Source organism: Jaculus jaculus, chromosome 15 (genome assembly GCF_020740685.1).
Source record: "Jaculus jaculus isolate mJacJac1 chromosome 15, mJacJac1.mat.Y.cur, whole genome shotgun sequence".
Taxonomy (NCBI): domain Eukaryota; kingdom Metazoa; phylum Chordata; class Mammalia; order Rodentia; family Dipodidae; genus Jaculus; species Jaculus jaculus.
Genome location: NC_059116.1, coordinates 27,160,369 through 27,173,591, shown reverse-complemented (window position 1 = coordinate 27,173,591; position 13,223 = coordinate 27,160,369). Strand labels below are relative to the sequence as shown.

Genomic DNA, 13,223 nt, shown 5'->3' with positions numbered 1-13,223 from the left:
TACTGTTAAACCACAAATTAAACTAGCACAATGGTTATTTTCTCTAGATGCAAATTGCCCCTTTGAACATTTCCTTTGAGGACTATAAAATCACCGAGTATGAAGATTCAATTTTCATTAATTTAACAATTATCAAACCACAAAACCAAAATCTTAATTAAATTAGCAAATTCAAAGGAAGGTATTTAATTTAAAAAGCTGAATAGAAGCATCATCTCAGATTAGTTTTTACTAGCATCTATATGAAAGATAAAGGCTGGAGGACAAAGATTAAGGGACATTACCGGCACTGCACAGATTTTGACTGCTTGAGTACTTGCTGATATTGCTGGCCTTGGATTGAGGGTACTTGTGGTCTCGGTTCTTGCTACAGCTTGCTGAGGAGACACCAGCATCAACTGACCACTGTTACTTTTGATCAAAACTGTTCCTACAGTTAAAAGAAAAACACAGTAACTTTAGAACTAGACAGAATTCATAACCATTTATCATTTACTTTTCTCATTGCTGGGACCAAATACCTGACAAGAAGTTACTGCACAGAGGTAAGGGTTTATTTTGACTTGCAGTCTCACAGCATATAGTCCATCACAGCATTGTACCCACAGTCATCAGGAAGATGAATGCAGAATACTCAGCTCCATCTTTCCTTTTAATTCAGCCCAGGACTCCCAGCCATGAAACAGTACTGCCCACAGTTAGAGAGGGGGTCTCCCACCTCAAGAAACCCTCACAAACATGCCCACGGGATTGTTTCTGTGGTTATTCTTGATCCCATCAAGTTGACAACAGTATTATCACATCCACAAAAACCTTTGAGAAATGCTCTAAATATGTGCTTAATACATAATGAATTTCATGTTCATTAATTATCATACATCAAATGGTAAATGTAAAAGCCAGGCATGGTAGTTAGCACACCTTTAATCTGAACACTTGGGAGGCAGAGGTAGAGGATCGCAATGAGTTTGAGGCCACCCTAAGATTACATAATGCCAGGTCAGCCTGGACTAGAGTGAGACCCTACCTCAGAAAACCAAAACAAAACAAAAAGGTAAATGTATTCAGTCAAAGCTTATGGGCTGGAGAGATGCCTCATTTGGTAAAGTGGTTCCTACACACAAGCATGAAAAATGAGCTTGGGTCCCCAACAACCAGGTAAAACGAAAAATATGGGTGGCAGGTCCCACTTTTAATCTCAGTACTGGAGACCCATGCTAGACAATTCAGATCCCATGTAAACCCGATGCACAGGTGATGCAAGTGGGCGAGGCTGCACATGTGCCCACATCTCAAGTTTGATTATAGTGGCTGGAGGCCCTGGTGCACCAATCTGTTGGATTTGCCTCAAAAAAAAAACAAAATGAAAGAAAGGAAGAAAAAAAAAAGAATGACAATGCCTGACATCAGCTTTTGCCCTCCTCATGCACCCAAGCACACATGTGCACCCACAATACACCCACATGAATACATAAAGACTAAACATGGTAACACATACCTGTAACCCCAAGAGTTGGGAAGGTGATGCAGAAGGAGCATGAGTTTAAGGCCAGATGAGGCTACACAGTCAGACTGTCGCTACACAGACTGTCATTACAGTCAGACTGCTGCTACACAGACTGTCGTTACAGTTAAGACTGTTGCTACACAGACTGTCATTACAGCCAGACTGTCGCTACACAGACTGTCATTACAGTCAGACACAGACTGTCATTACCGTTAGACTGCTGCTACACAGACTGTCGTTATAGTTAGACTGTTGCTACACAGACTCTGTCTCAAAAAGGGGGAGGTGGGGCTTTATAAAAATATTTTAAATGTATGCGTATGTTAAGACACTTCTGAAACAGGCAATACTTCAAGACAGCAGTACTATTAAGCTATACTAAGGTGATGGGCTAGCGGCACAATACTGCACAAGCTGGCCTGAAGAGGACTCAGGAGGACATGTAATAAAGGTTAAGCACCCTTTATCCAAAACGCCTCTGACCAGAGTGCTTCACATTTTGGACTTTATGCATAGACTTTATCAGGTGAACATTTCTGAAAAGAAAAATCTGAAAGCTAATATGCTCCAAAATCCAAAATCTGAGCATTGAGAGGGCACTGAAGAGGTTCAGAGTCTGGACTCCAGACACTCAACATGTATCAAATTCTCCTAAGAGGCTTCATATGGGCACACCCAAGCTTGTGACATTGTAACAGGATACTGCCATCTACAAAGTTCCCACAAGAACCACACAATTTAAATACAAAAAAAAAGTAAAGCAAAATGTCATAATTTTAAGCAGCGTTGCAGCTTTGGCGGGGCCTCCCTCCGAGCACTGCTGGCTGCGGGCGCTGCTCAGCCCCGGGCGCCCTGCGCACTACTCGCTGGACACACCTGTGCTCTACAGACTCGTGAGGAAAGCTTCGTGGATGAGTTACCCACAGGGAAAAGATGACATTAGTTGAGATGCAGCCACTGTAAGGGTTCCGTGTCCTGTGCACGAGGTGAGAACGCTGCTCAACCACATGCTCCCCAACCACCAAGTATCGTCTCCACCCAAGCCCAGAGCAACACGGCCTGCCGGGGGACCACACACTGAACCCTTTGCCCAGAATATGCTTTTCTCCCTTTAAAGTGTGTATGCATGCACACGGAGACGTGCACATCCATGTACACCTGTGTAAAGATCAGAGGACGATGGTAGATGTCTTCCTCTATTCCTCTTCTGCCTTATTCCCTGAGACAGGGTGTCTCTCGGAACCTCCAGCTCACCATTTGTCAGGTCAGCTCTCCTCCTATCTCTGCCTCCTCAGCAACGAGGGTACAAGCATGCATGGTCAGCCTGACTTGACTTCACTGCTCATACTTGAGCAACAAGAGCATTTACCCATTGACCCATCTCCCCAGGCGCTAAACTGCTTTTCGAGGGTATGTTGTCCTTGTGGTGGAAGGTCAAGATGGACACGAAGGTAAAAAGGTGTGTGGTGGCACACACCTGAAAAACCATGCTAGGAAACAGAGGCAAGGGGAACTATCATTCCAGGTCAGCTTGGCAAAACAGCAAATCTGTGGCCAGCCTGAGCTACACAGTGTGATTCTGTCTCAAAACAAAACCAAGGGCTGGAGAGATGGTGTAGCGGTTAAGCGCTTGCCTGTGAGGCCTAAGGACCCCGGTTCCAGGCTCGGTTCCCCAGGTCCCACGTTAGCCAGATGCACAAGGGGGCGCACGCGTCTGGAGTTCGTTTGCAGAGGCTGGAAGCCCTGGCGTGCCCATTCTCTCTGTCTCCCTCTACCTGTCTTTCTCACTGTGTCTGTCGCTCTCAAATAAATAAAAAATAAAAAATAAAAATTTATAAAAAAAAAATTAAAAAAAAAACAAAAGAACAACAGGGGGAGGATGTATCAATACAGTTCACTGGCACAGTCCTTCGCTGGCATGTGCAAGGCACTAGGTTCAATTTCAAGCACCAGGAAAAAAAAAAAAAAGGTAACAGGGGGGCAAGGTGGTAGAAACCCAGGAGTGGAGGAAAGGGGCTAAACAAAGTATGGGGCTGGAGAGATGGCTTAGCGGTTAAGGTGTTTGCCTGTAAAGCCTAAGAAACCAGGCTTAATTCCCTAGTACCCACGTAAGCCACATACTCAAGAGGACACATGCAGCTAGAGTTTGTTTACAGTGGCTAAAGGCCCTGACATGCCCATTGTCTCCCTCTCTGCCTCTAATAAATTTTTTTAAAGTATGTAGAAAAGTTCCATAATAAAACTCATTATTTACATATTAGTTTTTCTAAAAGCTATTTAAAATATAATTAAATTTTTGCTCCATACCTTATGAATAATGGAATGCTTTTATGTAATAACAAAAAAAATAAATAAATGATTTGGACTGGAGAAATGGCTCAGCAGTTAAAGGCTCTTCCTTGTACAAACCCACCCAACCTGGTTCTATTTCCCAGTACCCATGTAAAGCTAGATACACAGAGTGGCACATGTATCTGGATTTCATGTGCAATGGCAAGAAGCCCTCTCTTTGTATCTCTTACTCTCAATCTCTGTTTGCAAATATCTTTTTTTTAAAAAAAAAAAAAATTAATTATCCGGGGGCTAGAGAGATGGTTGAACAGTTAAGGCTCTTGCCTGCAATGCCTAATGTCTGGAGTTTGATTCCCCAGTACCTACATAAAGCCAGATGCACAAAGTGGTACATGCATCTGGACTTCGTTTGCAGTGGCTAGAGGCCCTGGTGCACCTAAGTGTCTGTTCTCCACCCCCCTTCTCCTTGCCTTTAATCCCAGCATGTGGGAGACAGAGGTAGGAAGATCACTGGGAGTTCCAGGCCAGCCTGGCACTAGAGTGAGTTCCAGGTCAGCTTGGGCTAGAGTGAGGCCTTACCTTGAAAATACAAAAAAATCAAATGATTCAAATATCTTAACACATACATACATAAACACACACATATATATATTTGAGACAAGCCCCAGTAGTCTGACTTTTTTTATGAAAAAGTTGAAAGAGAGTGAGAGTGAGAGAGAGAGAAAATTGGTAGGTCAGGGCCTCCAGCCACAGAAATTGAACTCCAGATATGTACCTGACCCCCCCCCCCCGTGCACATGTGTGACCTTGCACACTTGGGTCACTGTGTCTGGCTTATGTGGGACCTGGAAAGTCAAACATGAGTCCTTACCCAGTCAATTGCCTTAACCCCTATGCCATTTCTCCAGCCCAGAAAATTATCTTTTAAACTTAAGGAAGGACTTCTTAAAATAGGTAAAGCTTAATACATACACTAACATTAAGAGAACTTTTGGTAGACTGCACACCTTAAATACTAGCACTTGTGAGGCTGAAGTAGGAGGATCACTGTGAATCAAAGCCAGCTTAGGACTACAAAATGAACTATGGTCAGCCTGACCTAGAGCAAGACCCTACCAGATTAGGGGCAGGGACAAGGGAAAAGAGGATACCAACACATGATGTATCCATATGAAATATGTTGTTAACAATAATTTGAAAATATAAAATAAAAACCAAAAGGGCTGGAGAAATGGCTCAGCAGTTAAGGCGCTTGCCTGAGAAGCCTAAAGACCTAGCTTCAATTCCCCAGTACCCATGGTAAGCCAGATATACAAATCTAGAGTTCATTTACAGTGTCTAGAGGTCCTGGCACACCCATTGATATATCTGCTTCTTTCTCTCTCAAATTTTTAAAAAGAGTGGAGCAGCAGGAGCCTCACCAAAGAAACGTGGGGGGAAAAAGAGACAAGATAACACACAAAGCACTCTCCTACCAAAATGTGAAGGTGAGGAATTGTAAGCCCAGGTGTAATAGTTTGAATGTATGTTCCCCAATAGACTCAAATACTTTATTACAGCTTGCTACTTGGATTTCTAGCCACCTGGCTGGAAGAGGTATCAATGGGACTGGATCCTGGAGTCCAGTCCAAAGGTGTTACTGGGGGTGGATCTGCTTGCAGCCTAAAAGTATGCAGAGCACCTGAGCTGTGCCTGGGGTTCCCGGTGTGTGTTTGCTTTGGGTGGTGCTGCGGCGGTGCTGCTGGTGGTTTTTCTCTCTGTGTGTGGATCTGTGAAAGGGAGCCAGTTTCTTCTGCCATCAATGGAACTTCCCCTGGATCTCTAAGCCTGAAATAAATCCCATTGCTCCCATAAGCTCTGTCTGGCTTGCAGGTTCATCCCAGCAGTGTGGAGCTGACTATGATACCAGGTGACTATGATACCAGGTACAGAAGCAGGGGAGCAAGGAGCTTCTATGGAAAGAGCTTCAACTCATTCAGGCCCTGCTGAACCAGTAAGAGAAAAAGCACTGGGAAGGGCTGGGCATGGTGGTACACGCCTTTTATCTCAGCACTGGGGAGGCAGAGTTAGGAGGATCACTGTGAGTTTGATGCCAGGCTGAGACTACATAGTGAATTCCAGGTCAGCCTGGGCTAGAGTGAGATCCTACCTCAAAAATCAAAAACGAACCAAAAGAAAATTACAAGGAGGGGATTCTCCAAGCCACACAGGCCTTCCAAAATAAAAGTAAATAAAAATAAAAGCTTCAAGGATAAGACCACAGGGCCCAGCTGAGTAGCTCCAGAACAACTTTAGGCAGTTCTCCACACCCTTCCCTCCCCCTATGCTGGAGACCCCCACACAGCATCCAGACCAGCTGATCTGAAGAGTAGACCGACCTGACCAGCTGAGCCAAACCCCCATGTGCCAAAGAAAGAACCAGATTCATGCTCAAAATAGGTGAGACAGGAAGTTACCCCAAAAGGTAACTGGGCTGTACTACACTAGGGAAATATATACTCCAAAGCTGGGTATATTATACAGGCTTGCACTGGATGTGCCAGTTGCACCTTCCAAGTCAGGGAAGGTTGCTGAAGAAAACCATCCCAGGATGGGAAAGAATTAAAAACCTAGTCCACTAAGGAAAAGAAATACTGATGTGTTAGAAATAATGTACATTTAGTCTACTTTTCCAACCTTAAAAAAACTGTGTCTTGGGCTGGAGAGATGGATTAGCGGTTAAGCGCTTGCCTGTGAAGCTTAAGGACCCCGGTTCGAGGCTCGATTCCCCAGGACCCACGTTAGCCAGATGCACAAGGGGGTGCACGCGTCTGGAGTTCATTTGCAGTGGCTGGAGGCCCTGGCATGCCCATTCTCTCTCTCTCCTTCTTCCTCCCTCCCTCTCTCTGTCACTCTCAAATAAATAAATAAAAATAATTTTTAAAAAAATGTGTTTTAAGGTTAACTTTTGTCACCTTTGATATCTATTACAGTGCTCCCCCCCACCTTCTTTCTTTCCTGGGGAAGGGCCTCACACTGGCTCAAGCTGACCTGGAACCTACTGCAGCCCAGGAATCTCAACCTCCCAGTTGACCAGATTAAGAACAAGAAGCACCACACAGCCAAGTTAGGGCCTTTGGCTTTGTTAGTTTATGTTCTCTTAATCCCCACTCCTGCATAAATCTTCCAAGTCAATTTTGTTTTTATTTGGACATTGCTCAGTTGTTCTGTAGGACTGTTCTGTATTTTTCTCCACGCACCCTACTGTTGGAAACTTTCTGCTACTCTTCCCCCCTCACACACAACTTGCTTCCTTTCCCTCTCTTTCTCTCTCTCTCTCTCTCTCTCCAACCCCCTCCCCCACTCTCTTTATTCTCCATAACTATAACCTTCCACAGCCCCAACAACCTCTAAATTCTATGGAAATTATACCTCAATTTCCCTCTCCCAGATAGCTGAGTCACCATCTTTTGCAAAGTTAATACTAGCCCTCTCACATTAATTCCCCCTACACTGCTCCCACTTCTAAGTAACCAAAACCATAGCATACTTCTGCCAGCCTTTTACCTGGTTCATTTACCCACCAGCAACTGCTAAACTCAAAAGGAACACTGTTGGGCTAGAGAGATGGCTTAGCAGTTAAGACCCTTGCCTGTAAAGCCTAAGGACCCAGGTTTAATTCCCCAGTACCCATGTAAGCCATATGCACAAGGTGGTGCATGTGTCATGAGTTCCTTTGCAGTGGCTAGAAGCCCTGGCATGCCCATTCATTCATATTCATTTTCTCCCTCCATCCCTCTCTCTCTCTCAAAAAAAATATTTTTTTTTAAAAATGCTGAGGTTGAAATAAGGGAATCACTCCCATTCACAATTGGAATAAACCTAACCAAGGAAGTGAAGGATCTCTACAATGAAAACTTTAAAACACTCAAAACAGAAATTACAGAAGACATCAGGAAAGATATCTCAAGTTCTTGGATTAGGTGAACCAATATTGTGAAAATGTCAATCTTACCAAAAGCAATCTACACATTTAATGCAATCCTCATTAATATTCCAATGGCATTTTTCACAGAAATAGAAAAACAATCCTAAACTTCATTTGGAAACACAAAAAAGCCTTGAATAGCTAAAACAATTTTGGGCAACAAAAATCAGGCTGTTGGTATCATAATACCCAATTTAAAGCTACATTACAGAGCCACTGTAACAAAAACAGCATGGTACTGGCACAAAGACAGATACACAGATCAATGGAACAGAGTAGAGGTCCCAGATGTAAATCCAGGTAATATAGCCATCCAACTTTCAACAAAAATGCCAAAAATATTCATTGGAGAAAAGACACCCTCTTCAACAAACAGTGCTAGGAAAACTGGGTATCTATATATAGAAGATGAAAATAGATCTTTATCTCTCTCCATGTACAAGAATCAAGTCCAAATGGATCAAAGACCTTAATAATCAGACCTGAAACTCTGAAACTGCTAGAAGAAAAAGTAGGGGAAACACTTCAACATATTAGCCTAGGCAACAACTTTCTGAATATAATGTCACTGGCTCAGGAAATAAAATCACTAATAAACCACTAGGACCTCATGAAATTACAAAGCTTTTGTACAGCAAAGGACACAAAGAGGCAACCTACAGAATAGGACATAATCTGCCAGCTATACATCTGACCGAGGATTAATATCCAGGATACACAAAGAACTCAGAAAACTAAGTAAAAAGAAATCAAACAACCCAATTTAAAAAAATGGGTTAAGGAACTAAATAGAGAGTTCTCAAAAAAAGAAATACAGATGGCATAGAAACATCTAACATAATGTTCTACATCCCTAGCCATCAGGAAAATGCAATTAAAACTACTTTGAGATTCCATCTCACATCTGTCAGAATGACAATCATCAAGAAAAAAAATGGCAATAAATACTGGTGAGAATAGGGGAAAAGAGGAACCCTTCCACACTGTCGATGGGAATGCAATCTAGTCCAGCCATTGTGAAAATCAGGGTGGAGGTTCCTGAGACAGCTAAAAACAGATCTACCATATGACTCAACTATAGCACACCTAGGCATATATCCTAAGGACTCATCTCACTACCTTAGAGATACTTGCTCAACCATGTTTATTGCACTTTATTCACAGTGGTTAGGAAATGAACCCAGCATAGATGACCTTCAACAGATGAAGGGATAGTGAAGGGCATGGTACATTTACAAACTGGAGCTCTATTCAGTGGTAAATAAAACTGAAATTATGACATTTGCAGAGAAATAGATGACTCTTGAAAGGATTACACTAAGTGAGGTAAACCAGGCCCAAAAAGCTAAAAGTCACACGTTCTCTCTCATATGTAGATCCTAGCTACAAATGTTTAGACTTGTATATAAGTTGGAGTAAAAAATGGTAACAGAGACCAGTAAGCTAGAAAAGAGCAATATGGGAAGGAGGAGGAAAAGGGAGGACTTAAGGGGATGGTATTATATATATATGTAAGTAGATGAACTGATTACTAGGGGTGGAATGGCCTAAGTCGGATCAGGGGAAGAGATCTGAATAAAACAAGGGTGGGGGAAGTTTAACCAAAATTCAAGATGGTGTGAATAAGTCAAATAGGAACTTACTGTTTTGGATAATGGTACACCCAGTAGTCAGAGACTGGAACTAGAAAAATTTCAGTGCCAGGACCTTCCAGTGAGTTGTTGGCCAGGGAGGTCCCTGATACCCCAAAACATTATAATCCATTGCCAAGACTCTTGGTTTTCCACCAGAAATAGATGGTAAGACCTTACTGCTGAAGATTCCACATGCTTGGGCTGCAATGTCACAGAAAAATCAAACTGGAGCTGAGCTGAAAACCTCCTCCCTGTTCTGACAGAAAGCTGGAAAGAGCTGCACTGCATCAGCCCTATGGCAGACAAACATGAATGGTTAAAACAGTGGACACTGGAAGCCTCAAGTTTGGCCAGCCAGGCCAAATGACAGAAAGGGTGCAATAGTGGCATATCAGTTATGTGGGAAACCAACTGCTCAATGGGAGGAAATACATGCCTAGTACTGAAAATCTAATCAAAAGCCTATGGTGGGGGAGGTCATGAGCCCCAGGAGTAACGCCTCGTTTTGTCTGGCTAAATACATATATTATACTCACCAAACTTCCTTTTAAGAAATTTACTTAATATTCATACCCATATATTAATGCTACTCTCACTTTTGGTTTGAGAAGCTTCTCTTTTCAGATGGTGGTAACCACTGGGATGACCCACAAGGCACCAAAGTGCTGAGAAGAAGTGACAGGAGTACTCAGCACTGAACCACCTTTCTATCACCTTCCAAGGTTCAGGGTTCATTGTGGAAGAGCTGGCAGAAAGAATGTAAGGACCAAAGGAAGGGTAAGACTGCTTACAATGCTATTGTTCAGACAGAAATTGGCCTCAATATCCAAGACCTCACAGGGCCTAGCACTACCTTCACAAGACCCTCTTAACAGGAGAAAAAGACAATGATACCAAAATAAAAGAGAGGCTAATGGAGATAGGGAGGAGGTATGATGGAGAGTGGATTTGTGAAGGGGAAAGTGGAGGAGGGAAGGGAATTATTATGGTTTATTGTCCATAATTATGGAAGTTGTCAATTATTAAAAAAAAAAAAAAAAGGCCAGACCAGGCCAAGAGTGGGGAGGTCAAGGGCCTCAAAGGAGGTATGAAGGTCTCATTCAGGCCCCACCTCCAGTGGCATCTGGGAGGTTTTGGGAACCAGGGGCAAGAGAGGACTTTACTAAAGGGCAGTCTGATGGATGCCAAGCCCTGTGTGGGCAGCTGTTGGGCACTGCCAGGCACAGGCTGGAGCCTTCAGGAGAGGGGCCTGAGCTGCCAGGCATGACTAAGGACTCCAGGCTACAGGAGGCCATTCCTTCTCCAAGCCCAGCACATCTGAACTTAGGCTTTGCCCATAGCCCTATAACCTTTGGCCAGTGCCTAGGAAACTCCATATCAGCCAGCACCTTCATGCCCTGAGACCCTAGATCACCTGACAGCCCCTCAAGGTTCCCCCCACCCTCAGATGCTTATCAACCCATTTCCCTGACAATAAACGGACAGAGCTGTTCAACTATATCCCAGGAGTGACTCTCCAGTCACATGCTCCCCCACCCCGGTTGCCTGGGCACCTTTGGGGGAAACCGTGGCCAGGCCCCAGAGGACACAGGAACTCACAGCTGGCACCTGAACAGGGACCCTATGAGACAGACAGGGTAGGCGAGTGCTCGCCCAGAGGGACTGGGAGACATCGGCACTTGCGGACTTGCCTCTACCTTTTTGTGGGCTGGCAGGTTTCTCTTTTTCCTCCTTTATTTTCGGTTGGTGCCATCACGTGGGACCAGACATAACAAACTGCCAACTGGTATCTCTTGGCCACTCCTCAGTACTGACTGAAGGCCATCCGACCTCTGCCTGGACCCCAAGAGCCCATTGGGTGTTGACAAAAACCCTCTATTTCTCTTTCCTCCATCAGACAGAAGCAATTTTTCTTTTTTCCCCTTTACTTTAATATTGTCTCCCAGTAAAAGGAATCACAGATTCGTAGATTATGGGCTCTCCTAAAAGGTTAGGTAATTAAGCTCTCCCAGAGTAGGCCAGCTCCTTTTGGAAAGTCCTCCAGGTCGCCCCATGGATGATTTCTGGGCATCCATGTGGCCTAGACATGTGGACCTGCATAGCTTATCTGGCTAGGAAATGACAAGTTCAGGAAGCAAATTTCCCCTCACTCCCTTTAAGTGATGAAAATGCAAGCCGGATTTGCAAGCACTCCAGAGCAGCTTAGGTCAGAGTCAGGTGGCGGGCCCACACGTGCCCAGACAACGGCACCTCAGCCCAGGCAGGTGCCATGTCTCCGCCTCCTTCTCCAGCACCCCCCCCCCCCGTGGGTCCCCTCTTTTCCCAATGGTCCCCGGTGGGCTCCCTCCTTCAGTGGCCTCCTGGTGGTCCTGCAGGCCCCCTCTTTTCCCAACAGTCCCAGCCCACCCCCCGTTCTTTCCCTTTCAGGTAGCTGGATCAGCCTCCAGCAGTCATCTCTGGCAGTCTTGGCAATTCCCTCCACATGTACTAGACCAGACCCTGGGTTAGTGCCCGGGAGCAGGACGGGGCTGAAGCCGGGCAGGGCTGATCTAAGGTGTAGGCAAGCCCCACCCAGCTACCCTAGAGCTGGCACCAACAAGTGGCCAAAAAAAAAAAAGAGGTCACATTTAACTATAGCCTATGGTGAACAGAAGTTTTACATAAACAATGCCATACTTTGTGACATGATACCATAAATATAATTACTGAGCTTATGTTCTAGGTCAACTTCAATTTACATAGAGGATTATTGCAAACAACAGAATTCTAGCTTTAGTGGTGACTTATAATTTGTCAGATATTTTTTTTAAAAAAGATTGTAATGTCCTGTTACTTAAAATGAGGTGGCAACTGACCTGACGTCTAGGCCTTAGTTACTCCTAATAAAATCATTTCCAAGTGTGTTATTGGTATTAATGACATAAAATTGTCTTTAGACAACTTGCTTGTCAGTGAGTAAATAGGATTAATCAATTTGGTGTAGTTTTTCTTAATAACCTTATAAGAAAGATGGTTAATAATGGGGTGAGATGAACTGACTGAAGGAACTGGGAAAAAAAATTTCAATGGTGGGACATAGAATGCTCGTTAAAAATGCTTTTTAAGTGGCACTTACATCAGAATGTTAAAGTATGTGGATGAAGATGTGTGTGTAGGAAAGAATTTTCATGCTAAACCTAAACGCCATGCCTAAAGTTAGAGAATTTTCAACTGTTTACAAACTCTTAAGGAACAAAAAAACTAATTTTCAGGCTAAAATATGTTGGGATAGCTTGCATAAGCATTATCAAATTTAAGTCATAGGTAAAACATAAAATTGTTTTATGTTAATAAAAATTTCTATGGCACATAAAATCAATAACTATCAAGATAAAGCCCAAATCATTGGTTGTCAAATGGTCTTTTCTTTCAAAGAAGATTCAGCAAGGGTTATATTAAAATTTAGCTAGCTATCTGGCTCAAAAAGACCAGATTCTGCTCTAATGTGTGTAAAGTAACTGTCTCATTGTTGGCATCTTAAGTCTAGTGGCCATCCAATAGGCACACACATCATCAGTCCATCAGAACCCCAGTGAGCCCTAAATACCATGGTCGCCTGTGCTTGGATGGTGAGGCCCCTGAGCCTGCCTCCTGCCTTCTCTAGGTCAGCTCCACCTGTGCCCTGTGTGTGAAGGGGAAAGGAGGCGCAGGGCCAGTCCAAATGTACCAACTGGTGCAATGGTGGCATGTCTGTTATGAGGGAAAGAGCTTCTCTCTCATTGAACTTGAGGCCCACTCCATGGGAGGGAATTTCTGCCTGGTACTGAAAACCTAATCAAAATCC

General features: G+C 43.8%; 1 protein-coding gene across 1 annotated transcript in view; it reads right to left on the bottom strand.

The window, feature by feature from the left end:
• Taf4b (TATA-box binding protein associated factor 4b) overlaps positions 1–13,223 on the bottom strand; it is a 138,683-nt gene that overhangs the window by 105,059 nt on the left and 20,401 nt on the right. The window contains exon 2 of the mRNA XM_045135387.1: positions 285–430. Within this exon, the coding sequence (XP_044991322.1) occupies positions 285–430 (146 nt within the window). The remainder of the gene's footprint in view (positions 1–284; positions 431–13,223) is intronic.